Genomic DNA, 21740 nt, shown 5'->3' with positions numbered 1-21740 from the left:
AGAGGGAATCAAGGACAGTCTGCAATAACATTAAAGGCGAAAATCGTAAAATCTCCCAACCGCATAGGGTTCTCGTCAAAAAGAGTGCACTACATAGGGAATAGTGTGTCATTTGTGACACAGATGGGACAGTGTAACAGCATTCCGACCCATTCACCAGGCAGGGTGTGGATTGATACTGTACTCTGTACTGTACCTGTGAGGGGGCTTTGAACGAAGGTTTAGGAGAGAGACTGCCAGCGCTGTTGATGGAGGTGATGCTTCTGTGAGATGGGGTGGAGTGTAGGGTGTCTTTGAGAGGAGGAGAGTTTGCTGTCCGAGACAGACCAGACAAGACAGGCAGAGCCGCTACAGCGCCGGGCAGGGGAGGAGAGCTGGCTGTCCGAGACAGACCAGACAGGCCTGAGAGGGCAGACAAGGGAGGCAGGACGGAGACGGCGCCAGGCAGAGCCCCCGCAGACTTCTTCCTCTTGGATGGAGGGATGAGGGAGGAGGGCAGGACGGAAGGGACAGGCTCCTTCTCCATAGCCCTGTACACCAGGTGCATGGCCTGGAGGGGAAAGGAGGAAACAGTTCAGCAAACTTCATTTGCCCCATTTATACCTTGCGTAGGTGTGTCTTAGTGATTGGATTGTCATGAAAGGATGACGAAAACCACATGTTAATGCAAGGTGTAACCAGGCTAATTGGCGTCTTAAATCCATGAGCTCTCTCCTCCAATCAACTTACCACTGAAAACTCCTCTCTGTCCAAGTGTCCATCTTTATCCACGTCACCGAGGTCCCAAATCTACAGAACAGAATATAACAAAAATATGACCAAACTGTCACAATATCTGTTATAGCTAACTTCTTAGTATACAGGAACATGTAGCTCCAGCTTTCCCACTGTTACCACATACCTATCCAATGAAATGGCTAGGGGGTAGGGGGTGGGGTAGGGGCTAGGGGTGGGGTAGGGGCTAGGGGCTAGGGTAGGGGCTAGGGGGTGGGGTAGGGGCTAGGGGGTGGGGTAGGGGCTAGGGCTTAGGGTAGGGAATAGGGGGTAGGATCTAGGTGGTAGGGAGTTTTCTAGGGGCCAGGGGGTAGGGTAGGGGCTAAGGGGTAGGTGGTAGGGGGTGGGGTAGGGGCTTGGGGCTAGGGAGTGGGGTAGGGGCTAGGGGGTAGGGGGTGGGGTAGGGGCTAGGGGGTAGGAGCTAGGGTAGGGGCTAGGGGGTGGGGTAGGGGCTAGGGGTAGGGGATGGGGGGGTGGGGTAGGGGCTAGGGGGTAGGGGTGGGATAGGGGCTAGGGGTTAGGGCCTAGGGTAGGGGCTAGGGGGTAGGGGCTAGGGGGTAGGGGCTAGGGGGTAGGGTAGGGGCTAGGGGGTAGGGTGTGGGGTAGAGGCTAGGGGGTAGGGCCTAGGGGGTAGGGGCTAGGGGTAGGGCCTAGGGGGTAGGGATTGTTTTTGGACAGAACCTTGTCATGTGCTTACCCTTCCTAACACATCCATGGGTAGTTTGGAGTTGATCAGGACAGGTTTAACTTGGTCTCCAGACAAAAGACCGTTGACTGGTAGAAGACTTTCAAAGATGCCATCAAACTTCCTTTTTTCATCAGACTGGAGGAAAGGCAAGACAGGGAGAGAGAGAGACAGGGAGAGAGAGAGACAGGGAGAGAGAGAGACAGGGAAAGAGAGAAACGGGGAGAGAGAAAACGGGGAGAGAGAGAAACGGGGAGAGAGAGAAACGGGGAGAGAGAGAAACGGGGAGAGAGAGAAACGGGGAGAGAGAGAAACGGGGAGAGAGAGAAACGGGGAGAGAGAGAGACGGGGAGAGAGAGAGACGGGGAGAGAGAAAGACGGGGAGAGAGAGAGACGGGGCGAGAGAGAGACGGGGAGAGAGAGACGGGGAGAGAGAGACGGGGAGAGAGAGAGAAGGGGAGAGAGAGAGACAGGGAGAGAGAGAGAGCGAGAGAGAGAGCGAGAGAGAGTGAGAGAGAGCGAGAGAGAGAGACAGGGAGAGAGAGAGAGAGAGACAGGGAGAGAGAAAGAGAGAGAGAGAGAGAGACAGGGAGAGAGAGACAGGAGAGAGAGAGAGAGAGAGAGACAGGGAGAGAGAGACAGGGAGAGAGAGAGAGAGAGAGAGACAGGGAGAGAGAGAGAGAGAGAGGGAGAGAGAGAGAGAGAGAGGGAGAGAGAGAGAGAGAGAGAGAGACAGGGAGAGAGACAGGGAGAGAGAAACAGGGAAAGAGGGAGACAGAGAGAGATGTTACATGGGGTTACTCCTCACCTCCTTCTCAAAACCAATTGAAAGAGAAGCTCAGAGGACCCATCTACCAATGGTGCAGTATTGACTTATGCCTGTTTATAATCATCATAATTCTGGTCATCCCTTCGTGGACTTAAGCTCACTGCATTTCTCCTACATGAAAAAAATACATTGTCCAACATGTATATGTCAATTGTTAACAAAAGGTATGTGTTCTACAAACAATGACTTCAAAAATGATTCATACCCCTGGACTTATACCACATTTTTATTGTGTTAGAGCCTGAATTTAAAATGGATTCAATTGAGAATTTGTGTTACTGGCCTACACATAATATCACATAATGCCAAAATGGAACCATGTTTTTACAATTTCTTTGCAAATTAATTAAAAATGAAAAGCTGAAATGTCTCGAGTCCATAAGTATTCAACCCCCTTGTTATGGCAAGCCTAAATACATTCAGGAGTAGAAATGTGCTTAACGAGTCACATAATATGCTGCATGGACTCACTCTGTGTGCAATAATAGTGTTCGCAAGTGTTGTTGTAAAGTTTTTTTGGGACATGACGAAAAGATGAAAACATGCTAATAGTAGTTAAACAGTCAACTAGAGGGTGGAAAACACAATTTTTTTTAAATCCATGAATTATCCAGGATTTTCATGACCGTAAAACCTGGTTCAGTCTGCTTTCCACCAGATACTGGGAGTTGAATTCACCTTTCAGCAGGATAATAACCTAAAACACAAGGCCAAATCTACACTGGAGTTGCTTACCAAGAAGACGGTGGACAGTTTTGACTTAAATCTGCCTGAAGATCTATGAAAAGACTTGAAAATGGTTGTCTAGCAATGATCGACATCCAATTTGACAGAGCTTGAAGAATTTAGAAAAGAATACTGGGCAAGATGTTTACAATGCAGGTGTGCAAACCTCTTACAGACTTACCCAGAATGACTCACAGCTGTAATCGCTGCCAAAAGTGATTGATTCTAAGACGTATTGACTCAGGTGTGTGAATACTTACAGTGTACGTAAATGAGATATTTCTATATTTCATTTTCTAAAAAAAAATTGAAAAACATGTTTTCATTTTGTCATCATGAACCATTTTGTCATCATTACCTGGCTAGCTGGCTAATCCATTTTGTCATCATTACCCGGCTAGCTGGCTAATCCATTTTGTCATCATTACCCAGCTAGCTGGCTAATCCATTTTGTCATCATGAACCATTTTGTCATCATTACCCGGCTAGCTGGCTAATCCATTTTGTCATCATTACCCGGCTAGCTGGCTAATCCATTTTGTCATCATTACCCAGCTAGCTGGCTAATCCATTTTGTCATCATGAACCATTTTGTCATCATTACCCGGCTAGCTGGCTAATCCATTTTGTCATCATTACCCGGCTAGCTGGCTAATCCATTTTGTCATCATTACCCGGCTATCTGGCTAATCCATTTTGTCATCATTACCCAGCTAGCTGGCTAATCCATTTTGTCATCATTACCAGGCTAGCTGGCTAATCCATTTTGTCATCATTACCCGGCTAGCTGGCTAATCCATTTTGTCATCATTACCCGGCTAGCTGGCTAATCCATTTTGTCATCATTACCCGGCTAGCTGGCTAATCCATTTTGTCATCATTACCCGGCTAGCTGGCTAATCCATTTTGTCATCATTACCCGGCTAGCTGGCTAATCCATTTTGTCATCATTACCCGGCTAGCTGGCTAATCCATTTTGTCATCATTACCCGGCTAGCTGGCTAATCCATTTTGTCATCATTACCCGGCTAGCTGGCTAATCCATTTTGTCATCATTACCCGGCTAGCTGGCTAATCCATTTTGTCATCATTATCCGGCTAATCCATTTTGTGATCACACCAAAAGCTGGCTAATCCCTTTTGTCATCATTACCCGGCTAGCTGGCTAATCCATTTTGTCATCATTACCCGGCTAGCTGGCTAATCCATTTTGTCATCATTACCCGCAGCTGGCTAATCCATTTTGTCATCATTACCCGAGCTGGCTAATCCATTTTGTCATCATTACCCGGCTAGCTTAATCCATTTTGTCATCATTACCCGGCTAGCTGGCTAATCCATTTTGTCATCATTACCCGCTAGCTGGCTAATCCATTTTGTGATCATTACCCGGCTAGCTGGCTAATCCTTTTGTCATCACCCGGCTAGCTGGCTAATCCATTTTGTCATCATTACCCGGCTAGCTGGCTAATCCATTTTGTCATCATTACCCGGCTAGCTGGCTAATCCATTTTGTCATCATCACCCGGCTAGCTGGCTAATCCATTTTGAATTCAGGCTATAACACAACAAAATGTGGAATAAGGATACTTACCTATTGTTCACCTAATACCTTTTTTGCACTATAGCTTAGAGCCTGTAAGTAAGCATTTCACTGTAAGGTCTACCTACACCTGTTGTATTCAGCATTTCACTGTAAGGTCTACCTACACCTGTTGTATTCAGCATTTCACTGTAAGGTCTACCTACACCTGTTGTATTCAGCATTTCACTGTAAGGTCTACCTACACCTGTTGTATTCAGCATTTCACTGTAAGGTCTACCTACACCTGTTGTATTCAGCATTTCACTGTAAGGTCTACCTACACTTGTTGTATTCAGCATTTCACTGTAAGGTCTACCTACACTTGTTGTATTCAGCATTTCACTGTAAGGTCTACCTACACCTGTTGTATTCAGCATTTCACTGTAAGGTCTACCTACACCTGTTGTATTCAGCATTTCACTGTAAGGTCTACCTACACCTGTTGTATTCAGCATTTCACTGTAAGGTCTACCTACACTTGTTGTATTCGGCGCACGTGACAAATAAACTTTGATTTGAATTGAATGCTTTCTGAAGGCACAGCATATCTATCATTGATTGATTAATTTCTACGTACAACAGGTATGAATGCTCACCCTTACAGCCCAGTGGGAATCAGATGAAGGTGTACTCAGTGATGTGCTGAGCAACGGAGTATTTGTGTCTCTCTGCAACAACACAAAAACAACTTAGATTGTTTCAATAAAGACCACGGTAGTTCTTAACTGATATGACGACTGATCACCCCAATGAAGATAAGATCAACAGAGGGGTATCAACGCCAGCTAACTTTAATAAACAACCAGAAATAACTGTTGATTTTCTGATACATTAAGAAAGATCAACTTAGACATGTGTTTTTTGGTTGTTGAGTCAATTGGACCATTCCTATTTAAAACTTAACCTGCTAAAACAAAGTTATTTCAGATTATTTAGGCAGGTTAGCTAGATAACTTATTCATCTTGTGTTCATTGCTGAAATGATTGAGAAGATCAAGTGCATGTTTCTACTTTTGTTTTAAAACATAATAATACATACGATACTACAAACACACGTTCCCTACGAGGACAATATAGTTGGTGGTAAGTAAGTAGAGTATCACTCACAAACTTGGGTGCTGCTAGAGTCTGATTGAGGTTGTTGAGACTGATGTCGTTGCCACCCTGAGCTGAGGCCACCAACCTCAACGCTACAAAGAAACCCTGGGAGGAACAGAGGATCTGGTCAGTGGTTCATGTGGGAAATCATTAATTATTTGGTAGTAAGAAGTAATAGAGGTTCATTATATTTACCCGTTTGTCCAAGAAGCCCTTCCTTTCTGGATCGGCCAAATCCCAGATCTGAAAATGGTCAAATAATATGGTGTAACTGTATGTAGTTGGAGTCTTGGATATGAAGTGTGCAGTTTACTGAGAGTGGTGTGTGTGTGTGTGTGTGTGTGTGTGTGTGTGTGTGTGTGTGTGTGTGTGTGTGTGTGTGTGTGTGTGTGTGTGTGTGTGTCTGCTACTCACTTTTCCTAAGGTACTGTCTGAAAGGCCTGATTTCTTCAGGAACTGAGCAGCATCTGCAGCTCCTACTGTCCCAGTGTCTCCCAGATCCACCTTCAATGGGGGAACGGAATGGAGGTAATGTAATCAGCTGGTTGTGCTTCTGTATACAGTCACTCTGCTCATTAGCCCTGTATACAGCCACTCTGCAACATTAGCCCTGTATACAGCCACTCTGCAACATTAGCCCTGTATACAGCCACTCTGCAACATTAGCCCTGTATACAGCCACTCTGCAACATTAGCCCTGTATACAGCCACTCTGCAACATTAGCCCTGTATACAGCCACTCTGCTCATTAGCCCTGTATACATCCACTCTGCTCATTAGCCCTGTATACAGCCACTCTGCTCATTAGCCCTGTATACAGCCACTCTGCAACATTAGCCCTGTATACATCCACTCTGCTCATTAGCCCTGTATACAGCCACTCTGCAACATTAGCCCTGTATACAGCCACTCTGCTCATTAGCCCTGTATACAGCCACTCTGCTCATTAGCCCTGTATACAGCCACTCTGCAACATTAGCCCTGTATACAGCCACTCTGCAACATTAGCCCTGTATACAGCCACTCTGCAACATTAGCCCTGTATACAGCCACTCTGCAACATTAGCCCTGTATACAGCCACTCTGCAACATTAGCCCTGTATACAGCCACTCTGCTCATTAGCCCTGTATACAGCCACTCTGCTCATTAGCCCTGTATACAGCCACTCTGCTCATTAGCCCTGTATACAGCCACTCTGCTCATTAGCCCTGTATACAGCCACTCTGCTCATTAGCCCTGTATACAGCCACTCTGCTCATTAGCCCTGTATACAGCCACTCTGCTCATTAGCCCTGTATACAGCCACTCTGCAACATTAGCCCTGTATACAGCCACTCTGCAACATTAGCCCTGTATACAGCCACTCTGCAACATTAGCCCTGTATACAGCCACTCTGCAACATTAGCCCTGTATACAGCCACTCTGCAACATTAGCCCTGTATACAGCCACTCTGCAACATTAGCCCTGTATACAGCCACTCTGCTCATTAGCCCTGTATACAGCCACTCTGCTCATTAGCCCTGTATACAGCCACTCTGCTCATTAGCCCTGTATACAGCCACTCTGCTCATTAGCCCTGTATACAGCCACTCTGCTCATTAGCCCTGTATACAGCCACTCTGCTCATTAGCCCTGTATACAGCCACTCTGCAACATTAGCCCTGTATACAGCCACTCTGCTCATTAGCCCTGTATACAGCCACTCTGCTCATTAGCCCTGTATACAGCCACTCTGCTCATTAGCCCTGTATACAGCCACTCTCATTAGCCCTGTATACAGCCACTCTGCTCATTAGCCCTGTATACAGCCACTCTGCTCATTAGCCCTGTATACAGCCACTCTGCTCATTAGCCCTGTATACAGCCACTCTGCTCATTAGCCCTGTATACAGCCACTCTGCTCATTAGCCCTGTATACAGCCACTCTGCTCATTAGCCCTGTATACAGCCACTCTGCTCATTAGCCCTGTATACAGCCACTCTGCTCATTAGCCCTGTATACAGCCACTCTGCTCATTAGCCCTGTATACAGCCACTCTGCAACATTAGCCCTGTATACAGCCACTCTGCTCATTAGCCCTGTATACAGCCACTCTGCAACATTAGCCCTGTATACAGCCACTCTGCTCATTAGCCCTGTATACAGCCACTCTGCTCATTAGCCCTGTATACAGCCACTCTGCTCATTAGCCCTGTATACAGCCACTCTGCTCATTAGCCCTGTATACAGCCACTCTGCTCATTAGCCCTGTATACAGCCACTCTGCTCATTAGCCCTGTATACAGCCACTCTGCTCATTAGCCCTGTATACAGCCACTCTGCTCATTAGCCCTGTATACAGCCACTCTGCTCATTAGCCCTGTATACAGCCACTCTGCTCATTAGCCCTGTATACAGCCACTCTGCTCATTAGCCCTGTATACAGCCACTCTGCTCAGTAGCCCTGTATACAGCCACTCTGCTCATTAGCCCTGTATACAGCCACTCTGCTCATTAGCCCTGTATACAGCCACTCTGCTCATTAGCCCTGTATACAGCCACTCTGCAACATTAGCCCTGTATACAGCCACTCTGCAACATTAGCCCTGTATACAGCCACTCTGCTCATTAGCCCTGTATACATCCACTCTGCTCATTAGCCCTGTATACATCCACTCTGCTCATTAGCCCTGTATACAGCCACTCTGCTCATTAGCCCTGTATACAGCCACTCTGCTCATTAGCCCTGTATACAGCCACTCTGCTCATTAGCCCTGTATACAGCCACTCTGCTCATTAGCCCTGTATACAGCCACTCTGCTCATTAGCCCTGTATACAGCCACTCTGCTCATTAGCCCTGTATACAGCCACTCTGCAACATTAGCCCTGTATACATCCACTCTGCTCATTAGCCCTGTATACATCCACTCTGCTCATTAGCCCTGTATACAGCCACTCTGCTCATTAGCCCTGTATACAGCCACTCTGCTCATTAGCCCTGTATACAGCCACTCTGCTCATTAGCCCTGTATACAGCCACTCTGCTCATTAGCCCTGTATACAGCCACTCTGCTCATTAGCCCTGTATACAGCCACTCTGCTCATTAGCCCTGTATACAGCCACTCTGCAACATTAGCCCTGTATACAGCCACTCTGCAACATTAGCCCTGTATACAGCCACTCTGCAACATTAGCCCTGTATACAGCCACTCTGCTCATTAGCCCTGTAGACAGCCACTCTGCAACATTAGCCCTGTATACAGCCACTCTGCAACATTAGCCCTGTATACAGCCACTCTGCAACATTAGCCCTGTATACAGCCACTCTGCAACATTAGCCCTGTATACAGCCACTCTGCTCATTAGCCCTGTAGACAGCCACTCTGCAACATTAGCCCTGTATACAGCCACTCTGCAACATTAGCCCTGTATACAGCCACTCTGCAACATTAGCCCTGTATACAGCCACTCTGCAACATTAGCCCTGTATACAGCCACTCTGCTCATTAGCCCTGTAGACAGCCACTCTGCAACATTAGCCCTGTATACAGCCACTCTGCAACATTAGCCCTGTATACAGCCACTCTGCAACATTAGCCCTGTATACAGCCACTCTGCAACATTGGAACTGCAACACTTATTGGGTGTAGAAGTTTGAACATTGGGATCCTTAACGTTAATAAAAAATACCTAACCGAAAAACCTTGTATTTTACCCCCACTTAACTATAAATCACAGTTCAGTTATAACAATACATTATTTTCTGTGTTATAGCCAATAGGCTAGAAAGGCCTGGGGAAGTTGTGCAATTCAAATACAACCAGAGAGGAAGAGGCAAAACGGAAACTACTTGGTGAATTTGCAAGGCATGACAAAACACTGCAAGATGAAGATTACCAAAACATATGAGCACGCTTCTTTCTGCCTCTCTCTCCCTGGCCTGCCTGCTCGCTAATGAAGCAAGTGTGTTCAGTCTTCAGTCTGTTGTGTGTATAGTATCCCAGCCTATTCACCGCACCAATGTCTTAGAGGGGTAACCTACTCTTAGTTTTGGTCTCATATGAAATTACAGTAGCCTGTATCGATTACGCTTTTCAGACGTATTGGGATGTGGCCCCTTGAAAGCGTCTCCGCTACTGCATGTTTGATTGTCTGTGAGGGTAGGCTACACTACGGGTTTTCAAATGCCGAGACGAAACATTGTGTGGCGATATGAACGGACGTTTTACTTGTCTGTAAAGTCGCTTCTGAAGTGGGACTCAAATCCATCACTCGGCAATCAGAACCGTCAACCAAATAATATCGAGCTGCGGCGCTGCAAAGGTACAGACCTGATGCGGCACTGTTTCTTTAATTGTCTGAAAAGTTATCAATTGTCACTATCGACATGTTATACTGTAGCTGCGTTCTGTCTGTAAAGGATTACGGTAGATATAACTTCATTAATCAGCCCTTGCGGTCATACATATGTAATAGCGCCATTATTCTGCATTGTAAATTGATGTGGAATTGTATGATGTTTTCTTATCGTTTTAACGGAAAACCGATTTGTCCATTTGTCACATCCCTAATTGGAACTGCAATGTAATGCATTGTAGAAGGAAGGAGCAGAGTGGCTGTAGCTTATGTAGAGACATACCAAATAAATTGACAACATTTTAGGTGTAACAAACAAAACATGAATGGCACAAATTATAATTCATTCACCTGTCTGTAGTAGACTTCGTAAACTGGGTTTCCACTCGATAACTGCAGAGAAATCAAGAAACGTCAGGGGAGATGTAGTTTTAAAAAATATTTTTTTTAAATAGCACGTTTACTTACACGTTTTGGTCTACTTACATTCAACACATTTTGGGAAGACTTGAAAGATGTAACCTATGTTGTCACAGGTGAAGTTACAGCGAATCAACAGTATCTAAATCTGTGTCACTGTCAGTGTGAAGTGGTTTCAAGTCTGCCATGACCATCTCTTTTAAGTAGAGCAACCCACATTACTTGTAATAAAGATGAGCAAGTCAACAGCCATAAGAAACAGTGTGAACAGTGACGATTAGGAAGATAAAGAAGGAAATTACAGCTGAGCTAACAAACACTGGAGCTAACAGCTAACAGTTCAACTTTTGGTGACTTGGCTGCAAGCTAACTTCAAATAGACTAGTAGCTAATTGTTTGACAGTGGCAGTGTTACTGACACAACTACGATAGTAAAACATTGATTGTCAATGTGATTAATGATATTAGGAAAACATAGCTACAGCTAGATAGCAATCATTTAGCTACACCAACTGAGCTACATTGTCGGCTCCCTTCCTGTTGCTGGCGAAAATGCTAACAGCTAGCTAGATAGCTAACAGGGGGACATGCATCAACCTTTGACTTCTCGGCTAGTGGTTACCATATAATTCAATCACTATCGAGATGTGTGAATAACTAGCTAATGTACACCTTTTAACCATAGCAAAAACATCTGGAAAGTACGTATTTGGAGTTACCTGGGTGAGAGTCATGAGCGCCGCCATATTTCCTGCTGTGTCGAGAGCGCGCACACCCTTGAAGCTACGACGCGCCTCACCACTGACAGCTCGACATTGTTGACATCAGTGGTGTGGAGGAGCATGAATGCACGGGGAGGGAAAACTTGTTATTTTCAGTAACACCGAATAAAAGAAAACAATAGAATAGAACTAGCTACACCCTTTTCCATTGTTCACCCTTTTCTATTCAGTGCCAAGTCTAGGACAAAAAGGCTACTCAACCGTTTTTACCCCCAAGTGATAAGACTCCTGAACAGGTAACCAAATGGGTACCCAGACTATTTGCATTGTGTTCCCCCCCCATCCCTATTTTACGCTGCTGCTACTCTCTGTTTATCTTATATGCATAGTCACTTTAACTATACATTAATGTGCATACTACCTCAATTGGCCCGACCAACCAGTGGTCCCACACATTGGCTAACCGGGCTATCTGCATTGTGTCCCACCACCCGCCACCCCCCCTTTTACGCTGCTGCTACTCTCTGTTCATCGTATATGCATAGTCACTTTAACCATATCTACATGTACATACTACCTCAATCAGCCTGACTAACCGGTGTGTGCATGTAGCCTCGCTACTTTTATAGCCTCGCTACTGTATATAGCCTGTCTTTTCACTGTTGTTTCATTTCTTTACTTACCTATTGTTCACCTAATACCTTTTTTGCACTATTGGTTAGAGCCTGTAAGTAAGCATTTCACTGTAAGGTCTACCTACACCTGTTGTATTCAGCATTTCACTGTAAGGTCTACCTACACCTGTTGTATTCAGCATTTCACTGTAAGGTCTACCTACACCTGTTGTATTCAGCATTTCACTGTAAGGTCTACCTACACCTGTTGTATTCAGCATTTCACTGTAAGGTCTACCTACACCTGTTGTATTCAGCATTTCACTGTAAGGTCTACCTACACCTGTTGTATTCAGCATTTCACTGTAAGGTCTACTACACCTGTTGTATTCGGCATTTCACTGTGAGGTCTACTACACTTGTTGTATTCGGCGCACGTGACAAATAAACTTTGATTTGATTTTCCATTCCTTATAACTTTTATGAAAAATATGTTGGCAAAGAAATGATGGTCATTATAGAACACAGACATTCAATAAATGGGAATAAACACTCAAGTTGGATCACTTATTGCCGAGGCATTTAGCTAATTTACTGTGCTTGTTATTCAACAGGCGCACTATTTGTCTAATTTATTGTCTGTCTTTATTACCGTTTTTATTTTTTTATTGCTTTGGTACTATTTTCACAAGTATGTGGAGAATTTTAGTAGTACAGAACTTACAACACTACAAACTGGTAACACTTGTAACGCAGCTAGTCATACATATTGTGCCTTTCATTGTGCATTCATTTTGTTTGTAGGCATCTTTCACCACACAACCATTCAAAATATACGTTAACTGTGAAATATAATGAGTACATTGGTTTAATCATAAAAACACAAAATAATTATATCGTTTCAATGTAGTTATTTTAACAATCAGTTCATCCAATAGCAAAACATTTACAATACATGTTTCAAAATTGCCCTTTGAATGTAGTATGCGACAGTACATTACAGTGTTTTCACATTAGACAACACACTTGCAGTACCCATTAAAATTGACTGAACATCAAATGTCTATAATTTCCATCCCATGTGTGATCAAATGTGTGATGATTGAAGACATCTTTCACAATGTAATCAAAATGCGAAATCGCAGTAAATATCCTCATTGTTCATGCAACTGGGGGAAAACTTTTGGCATGGACGAATTCAAGCCTGACATACTGTAGGTCTGGATGTAAATCATTGCATGGCTGTTCGTCTGTGGGGGATGATATGTGCCAGAATTAGGCCTAGACAACTGCACCACCGTGTGGCTGTCGCCTACCATTGAACGTCTGACTAACATGATACAAACGCCATACTAACGTCTGCGTAACGTCTGCGTGTTAATGAAAGTCATAAGGTGAATAGTTTATATTTAAATGTATTAAACCATAAATGTTAGAAACGTAATGTTTTTCCTGTGCACGCCGACATGCCAAAGTAGCCACCGCTTGTGTATTTCCTGTTAAGGCTAATGTCCTATAAAAGATGATGTCCAATCTGTAGGTAATCTGTCTTTCACTCAACAACTCATGGCATGGTATGTTGTCCTATCTCGCAGTATACAGATCTAAATATTGTTAGCCAATCACAGACTGTGTTGTTACCAGTTCCCAGTAGCCTACATCAGAGAACCAATAAGAGTTGTGTCCGTGGCTTTCAGTCGAATAGAGGAGTTCATAGGCTTTCCCAGGGGGTCCGTGCACTCGATTTTCGAGAGTTTCTGGCCAAGATAGTTTCCTTATAGACGATGAAAAGAATTACCAAGATGTCCTTGATCCGACTGAGGAGTAAGCAGGTTATATTTAAGTTGTGATATCACTAGGAAATATTTAGCCCTACTGTGTTGCTAAGGCAAATTTGGTTGATTTGAAAATAATAACTTTTTGTCTACAATGAGTTGTATTCTTTCGACGTATCGTCGAATCAATATTTTTTACTCTGTCGATAGGGGAGTAGACTAGTGTACAATAATAACGTCATTTGATGTGCTAGTATTATTTATTTCATGGATGAATGAAATTGTAAATAGGATATATACATATTTTACATTGTAATACACTACCCCTACATGCCACTGTGTGCTGGAGCTATGGATTTATTTTTTCACTGTCTCTAGGCCTACGCATTCATACTGGAACGGAATTGAATGGGGGATGCATAACTACTTTTCACTGAAGGGAACGAGGTACAAATTATAATTTCGATCGAAGACCTTAAAATCATGCCTGAAAAGAGCAATGAAATCATAACGATATCTAAATATAGTGTGGATAACAGAGTAGCCTATTTGTAACGGCTTTCTTCTCCTCGGACGAGGAGGTGTAGCAAGGATCGGACCAAAATGCAGCGTGTAGATTGCGATCCATGTTTAATCAAACAAACTTAACACAATACACACAAAACACTACAAAACAATAAACGTACCGAAAACCAAAACAGCCTATACTTGTGTCAACTAACACAGCGACAGGAACAAAGACACTAAGGACAATCACCCACGACAAACTCAAAGAATATGGCTGCCTAAATATGGTTCCCAATCAGAGACAACGATAAACACCTGCCTCTGATTGAGAACCACTCCAGACAGCCATAGACTTTGCTAGATAACCCCACTAGCTACAATCCCAATACATACACACCAAAACCCCAAGACAAAACACACCACAATACAAAAACCCCATGCCAAACCCTGGCCTGACCCAATACATGAAGAAAAACACAAAATACATAGACCAGGGCGTGACACTATTCTACAATAATGTAAGTCTATGGGCTAGTATTCATTTAAATTGTAAATTTAAACTTTATTAACTTTATTAACTTTATTCAATGATTATGGAATTGTACAAGGTAGATAGAGGAGCAGCAATGTAGAGGAGCAATAATGTAATTGAATGTGCTATAGAAAAATTTGTTTAATTGATTAATTAAATTGTAAATGGGGATGGAGAGGCTACTTCATTCAGTGAATACTAAATGTCTTGCTTTCTCTGGGAGTACGTTAGTGAAGGCTTTTCAGCTGTTGAACTATGGCAAGGTTGAAATCATTTCTAAATCTATCTTTCTTTTAGTCAATAAGTGATTGAGCCAGAGCAACCAATCACCGTCCCTGCAGCTGTTCTACCCACCACCCACACTGCTCTCCCTCCACAAGCATCCTCATTCTCTTCTCCTGTTCAACTCATTTGACACCAGACTGAAAAAGACTGTACATACATACCTCTGTGTCCATCTCATTGCAACATGATCCAACCAAGGCCAAAGATGGACGCCTAAAATGTGAGAAATGTAAACAAGATGCTACAGTTGTATGTGTGTGTGTGTGTGTGTGTGTGTGTGTGTGTGTGTGTGTGTGTGTGTGTGTGTGTGTGTGTGTGTGTGTGTGTGTGTGTGTGTGTGTGTACGGACTTCCAAGAAAAGACATGAGTGGATGGCAAATGAGATAGCGATGAGAGTGAGAGCATAAGTATGAAAATAAAGACCCCTTGGGATCTAAAATGAATATGGGGTGCCCTCTTGTGTCTCCTTTTTTGTCCATTTGAGGATACTACAGCACCCCTGGTGGAGGTTCTTGGAACACTGCTATTTAAGTCTGAGCAGAGGTTGATGAAAACCTTCAAAGTTGGTGGTGCTACCAGACAGATGTTTGAGAAAGGGGTTCCAAAAGGGTTCTTTGCCTGTCACGAAAGGCCAACCCTTTTTGGTTCCAGGTAGAAGTCTTTTTGGTTCCATGAAAAACCCTCTGTGGAATGGAGCCCGAAAGAGTTCTACCTGGGACCAAAACGGATTCTCCTATGGGGACAGTGGAACAATCCTTTTAGGTTGTAGATAGCACCTTTTTCTCTGAGTGTAGGCCTATATTGCAGTGGTGGTTCCGTGGTTTTCTGTAATAAAATAAATAACAAAAAAAATCTGAAATACTATGAAACAGACCCACTTTTAACACACATTTGCAAGTAGGCAAAGTAACCTTCTATGTGTGCTGAGGCATGTGTGATCCCTCAACATTGACAGGATTGACAACAAAAAAAGACGTGCTCACATGCAAACAAACGTTACCATGTCTAACTTGCACCGTTATGCAATTATTAGGAGACTAGATACAAATAGCTAACACTGGCTACCAATGTTCTAGCATTCATTTATTGAGGCAAGCAGATCAGAGATGTCAAGGTGGTACCCAAGTATATGCCATGTGTATATGTGACACATACATATGTATGGTCATATGTTTTGATGTTTTATTTCATTTGTTATTTTATGAACCCATTTATTGTATCATAATTGAGGTTGGCTAGGTTGCTAATGGTTTACATTTAAGAGAAGGGATTAAGATGGCGTCTGAACATTCTGTAATTTTTTTCAACAATGTTTTAGATCCAATTTGTTTTATTTTCTATGAACAAAAGCTCAGTTTGCTTTATGTAATATATGTAAATATGTGATGTCACGAGAAAATGGGTTGGTGTTAATATTTGTACGAAGGTAGCGTTTAACATTTCGCTAGCTTGATGCTAACCAAATTTAGCTTGACTAAGCGCTTGTTAGCTCTAGGCTAGTTGGTTACAGTCAATGTTAGCTTACATGTTAGTAGTTAATAATGTAATGGTTGTAGCATTGTTTCGCATAGGCCTCCAGTAATTTGAAGTTTTTTTCTAAATTGGCACGGATAGTACAGTGAGTTATATATAATGTGATTGTGTAGATGTATGGTGCCTACAGGTTTGGATGAACGTACCAACGGGACTGCCATGTGCATATCCCTTAACGGGTACCAGGAATGGTGGGAGGACAACCTGAACGTAATTATATTTGCACACAACAGCAGCGTCCAGGCGTCCAGAGTACTCAACCTATCGCCTGCGGTACGGATGGGATCAGCAGCTGTTTATTGAGGTAAACAATGCAATTGTATATACAATTATTGCATATACTCTAGTATAACAAAAATTGTGATTGACTTGTCTATTGCTATTTTTGTATAACGTACTTTGAGATCACTTCAATTTTGATCAAATTTCGACCTGATGTGGTGGAAGTTGTCGAACCAAATCAGAACGTCTTCGTGGACCACCTTCAGGCATGGAATGAGAACGATGAAGAGGTTTTTGACCAGGTAAAAAGTATTGTCTGCTGTTAATTTATTTTCTGGCCCTCCTAAGATATATATAAAAGATGTATTTTAATATAATATGAAATATAATTGCAGTTATTTCTATTATCAATAAAGGTAAGACTGAACATGGACAAGGTGTACGAAAAACAGAAGGAGAGCCACCAGAGGAGAATCAAGCAGACCAAGTGCTTTGACATCCGGGCGAATGACTTCGCTTGGAAGAAGGACAAAAGGAAGGCGAGACCTGGGAAGCCTTGCCGCTCTTTCGCTCCTAGCTTGGGTCACTGATAAAACCTGTTTGGGATAGGGGGCAGTATTGTCAACAGTCTTTAGAACATTGTTGCAAGCTTTCTGCTTTTAAGGGGGAGCGAATAAGAGCTGTTTGACTAAGGGGTCTGACAGAATGCCATGAGCTAAGTCACGCGCGCGGACGTGAGGGCGAGCTGCGTTCCTTTTCATTTCTAAAGACTAAGGAATTGTCCGGTTGAAATATTATTGAAGATTTATGATAAAACATCCTAAAGATTGATTCTATACATCGTATGACATGTTTCTACGAACTGTAATATAACTTTTTTGACTTTTCGTCTGGACTTTCGTCTGGACTTGCCCGTGCCTTGTGAATTTCGATTGGTGAACTAAACGCGCTAACAAAAAGGAGGTATTTGGACATAAAGATGAACTTATTCGAACAAAATGAACATTTATTGTGGAACTGCGATTCCTGGGAGTGCATTCTGATGAAGATCATCAAAGGTAAGTGAATATTTCTAACGCTATTTCTGACTTTTACTGACTCCACAACATGGCGGGTATCTGTATGGCTTGTTTTGTGGCTTAGCGCTATACTCAGATTATTGCATGGTGTGCTTTTTCTGTAAAGCTTTTTTGAAATCTGACACAGCGGTTGCATTAAGGAGAAGTATATCTTTAATTCTATGCATAACACTTGTATCTTTTATCAAAGTTTATGATGAATATTTCTGTAAATTGATGTGGCTCTGCAAATTTGCCGGATGTTTTCGAGGCACAACATTACTTAACATAACGCACCAATGTAAACTGAGATTTTTGGATATAAATATGAACTTTAAAAAACATACATGTATTGTGTAGCATGAAGTCCTATGAGTGCCATCTGATGAAGATCATCAAAGGTTAGTGATTCATTTGATCTATATTTCTGCTTTTTATGACTCCTCTCTTTGGCTGGAAAATGGCTGTATGTTTTATGTGACTAGGCCTTGACCTAACATAATCGTATGGTGTGCTTTCGCTGTAAAGCCTTTTTGATATCGGACACAATGGCTAGATTAACAAGAAGTTAAGATTTAATTTGGTGTATTGCACTTGTGAATGTATGAAAGTTAAATATTTCTAAAATTATATTTTAGAATTTCGCACTCTGCCATTTCAGCGGATGTTGTCGAGGGGTTCTGCTAGCCTTAGGATTAAGATGAATATAAAAATCTCAGATTATAAATATTTTCATTTGCCTCCTCGTGGTGGGCAGCATTGCCATGCTGTCAGCAGTACCAACACTGGCCTAGGGGTTTCTCCAAATAGTCCATCTCAAGGATAACCTGATGCAGCACTCCATCACTCGGGCTCCGAGTGGCGCAGCGGTCACTGCACTGCATCCCAGTGTAAGAAGCATCACCGCGGTCCCTGGTTCAAATCCCGCCTGCATTTACATCCGGCTGTGATTGGGAGTCCCATAGGGCGGCGCACAATTGTCCCAGCGTCACCCGGGTAGGCTGTCATTGTAAATAAGAATTTGTTCTCACCTGACTTGCCTAGTTATAAAAATAAAAACCACTGGGTCAATTTCAGTAACCACCTCATCCAGGTAGGTACTGTTAAGGTGTACGACCCCACCCAGGAGTTTCTTTCACAACTCTTTTCTCAGTCTTTTCAAGGGACCACCCCTTACCTCCCTAATCAACCCCACGGACATAAAAAAAATGTCAGACAGGTATCCTTTCTTTTCTGCCTGCCATTAACATTATTGCACGTCTAATCAAACATTTAAATTAAATCATTCAATAACTGTATTTTTATATATCTGATAAACCTGTAGCCTGTGTGTTTGCTTGTTTACGTCTGTCTCCTACCCTGTTCCCTTCACTCTGCTACCTGTTCTCCAGGATCTAGGGGTTCTGCCCAACACCCAGACATGGAGATATCTGATGTTCTCCATTACCCACCACCCTCCAACTTTTCATTCCATCAGCTACTGTTATTGTCATGTTGTTATTATCTGCTAAGAAAAAGCAAGAAAACTATCATTATGGGCACATCATGTGAGATACACAGATTAGATAAAACTCTGGCACTGCAAACACCTCAGAACAAAAAGAGCAGCAGCGCCTGAACTTTGCAGTCTCACACTTCGAGTCCCCCTTCAGAGACTGCCTGTTGAGAAGTGACAGGCAGAACCTCCCATCCACACAGCATCAACCTCCTCTCTATTCCACACACCAGAATTCAGTATTTCAGTCTATGATTGCCATGTGAGTGCACAAAAAATCTGTGAAAGTAAATTGACACACGTGGACCAAAAAAATATCAAAGTTTATATACACCAACAGTCAAAAGTTTGGACACACCTACTTATTCAATGGTTTTTCTTAATTTTTTACATTTTCTACATTGTAGAATACCAGTGAAGACATCAAAACTATGAAATAACACATATGGAATCACGTAACAACCAAAAAAGTGTTGAACAAATCAAAATATGTTTTAGATTTTAGATTCTTCAAAAGTAGCCACCCTTTGCCTTGATGACAGTGTCATGACGTTGGCCTCTTTGGGTATAGCAAGCCCCATCCCCCTCTCCCTGCCTCCCCCTTGCCTCCTTCAACTAGGTTGCTGTGGTCAGAGAGACGTCGTAAATTCCTGAGGATCTCCTCATGGACACACAGTACAGAGAGAGTAGATTTTCATGGAGAACAAAGGAATTCCTTCCACCTCACAGAACTTGAGGTATGAACAAATTTCATGTTCCGGAGAAAGTATAAAAGATCGGTGAAGAATCCAGCTACGAACTGGTCCGTTTGTCACAACTTGGGGAAGCTCATGGGTGACGGTGTGGCCACATTACCATAACGCTGTTTATATAATAGTCTCAGATATGAGGTTTACATCTAATTGTTGTATAAGATGAATGAGTGAGTATGATACTGTTTGTAAAATTGTGTATTGTACTTTTGGAATGTTTAAAGAAGGAAAACTCAAAAAGGGAATTGGATTTGAACTAAATCAGGGGACCGCCCCTGAGCCCAGTTAGGGTCAGACATCCTGGGACAGCCCTTTTCTGCCATTCCAAATAAAACCCAACTTTGAGAAATTATCCGCAGACCATGTTGTTCTCCATTAGGAGAGTACAAAGGTTGTAGACCATTGCTGAACCTTTTAACCATACCACGTGGTTAAAGTCTTAGACTATCGATACCGACAGAATAAGAACAAGTCTTTGATATTAATTACTAGTCTGCAGCTAGGAATTCGGTATCATTGAACGTGAAGAACGACAACCGCCGAAACATCCATTCTATAACGAAACAAATGAATGTCTCTCTGAACTATTCACTATAACCACGAGAGGGAGAGAGACAGACAATTCTACAAAAGAAACAAACTTTTCGCCAGCGATCAAGACAACGCACTGAGCGTAAATATATTGATTGATTGCAATTGTTCCCGAATGAGTGAGCGTTCATGTGTAAAGGATTAGCATTTCAATTGTTATAATTATCACTCTGTAGTGACTTCTTAGTCGACCCCCACTTCCCCTTTTGTCTAACAAGCCGCCATGCCGGTTTAGCCCACTAGGGCACATTCTCCTATCATTACATTTACCATGTTTGTTTGTTTGTTTATGCATTTCTGTGAATTACTTAGTTAGTAATAAATAAATGATTTAAGACAATTGATGTATGGATGACTCATAGAGAAGACTGGGTTCGTGCAGATAACCAACAATTTACGACGTTTGGAATGAGACTAATGTGAAGTAAAGTAAATAATTCATTAATCAGAAGACTATGGATCAGATATGAAAATATCTGAAAGTTTATATTAGGAAATTATAACCTTGTAATCTGAATATTTTTCCTTGGTGCCCCGACTTCCTAGTTAATTAGTTACATGATTAATCAGTTGATCGCGTAATACTAATTACAGAGAATCTTTGAAAAAAACTATAAGTCTTCAGTTAATGATAGTAAAGGCACGACAACAGCTTTGCACACTCTTGGTATTTTCTCAACCAGCTTCACCTGAAATGCTTTTCTAGCAGTCTTGAAGGAGTTCCCACATATGCTGAGCGCATGTTGGCTGCTTTTCCTTCACTCTACGGTCCAACTCATCCCAAACCATCTCAATTGGGTTGATGTCGGGTGATTGTGGAGGCCAGTTCATCTGATGCAGCACTCCATCACTCTCTTTCTTGGTCAAATAGCCCTTACACAGCCTGGAGGTGTGTTGGGTCATTGTCCTGTTGAAAAACAAATGATAGTCCCACTAAGCTCAAACCAGATGAGATGGCGTATCACTGCATAATGCTGTGGTAGTCATGCCTGTTAAGTGTGCCTTGAATTCCAAATAAATCAGTGTCACCAGCAAAGCACCCCCACACCTCCTCCTCCATGCTTCACAGTGGGAACCACACATGCGGAGATCATCCATTCACCTACTCTGTGTCTCACAAAGACATGGCAGTTGGATCCAAAAATCACACAATTTGGACTCATCAGACAAAAGGACAGATTTCCACCTGTCTATTG

At 42.8% G+C, this 21740-nt stretch overlaps 1 protein-coding gene across 4 annotated transcripts in view; it reads right to left on the bottom strand.

Moving 5' to 3' along the window:
- The window catches only part of LOC112236585 (epidermal growth factor receptor substrate 15-like 1), a 71430-nt gene extending 60115 nt beyond the window's left edge, over nt 1–11315 (bottom strand). For 3 of the 4 annotated variants that reach the window (XM_042329102.1, XM_042329104.1, XM_042329105.1), the window contains exons 1-9: nt 11178–11314; nt 10390–10431; nt 6112–6201; nt 5893–5940; nt 5707–5802; nt 5196–5267; nt 1472–1597; nt 730–789; nt 197–550 (exon numbers count right to left, since the gene is read on the bottom strand). In XM_042329102.1, coding sequence (XP_042185036.1) covers nt 197–550; nt 730–789; nt 1472–1597; nt 5196–5267; nt 5707–5802; nt 5893–5940; nt 6112–6201; nt 10390–10431; nt 11178–11204 — 915 coding nt within the window. In that variant the 5' untranslated portion in view covers nt 11205–11314. Of the gene's footprint in view, nt 1–196; nt 551–729; nt 790–1471; nt 1598–5195; nt 5268–5706; nt 5803–5892; nt 5941–6111; nt 6202–10389; nt 10432–11177 lie in introns of all 4 variants that reach the window. The other variant, XM_042329103.1, reaches the window with a different exon arrangement.
- Nucleotides 11316–21740: the final 10425 nt, after the last annotated feature.

The sequence above is a fragment of the Oncorhynchus tshawytscha genome, linkage group LG10, assembly GCF_018296145.1.
Source record: "Oncorhynchus tshawytscha isolate Ot180627B linkage group LG10, Otsh_v2.0, whole genome shotgun sequence".
Taxonomy (NCBI): Eukaryota; Metazoa; Chordata; class Actinopteri; order Salmoniformes; family Salmonidae; genus Oncorhynchus; species Oncorhynchus tshawytscha.
Note: the sequence above shows the minus strand (reverse complement) of the source record. Positions and strands in the feature narration are given on the sequence as shown.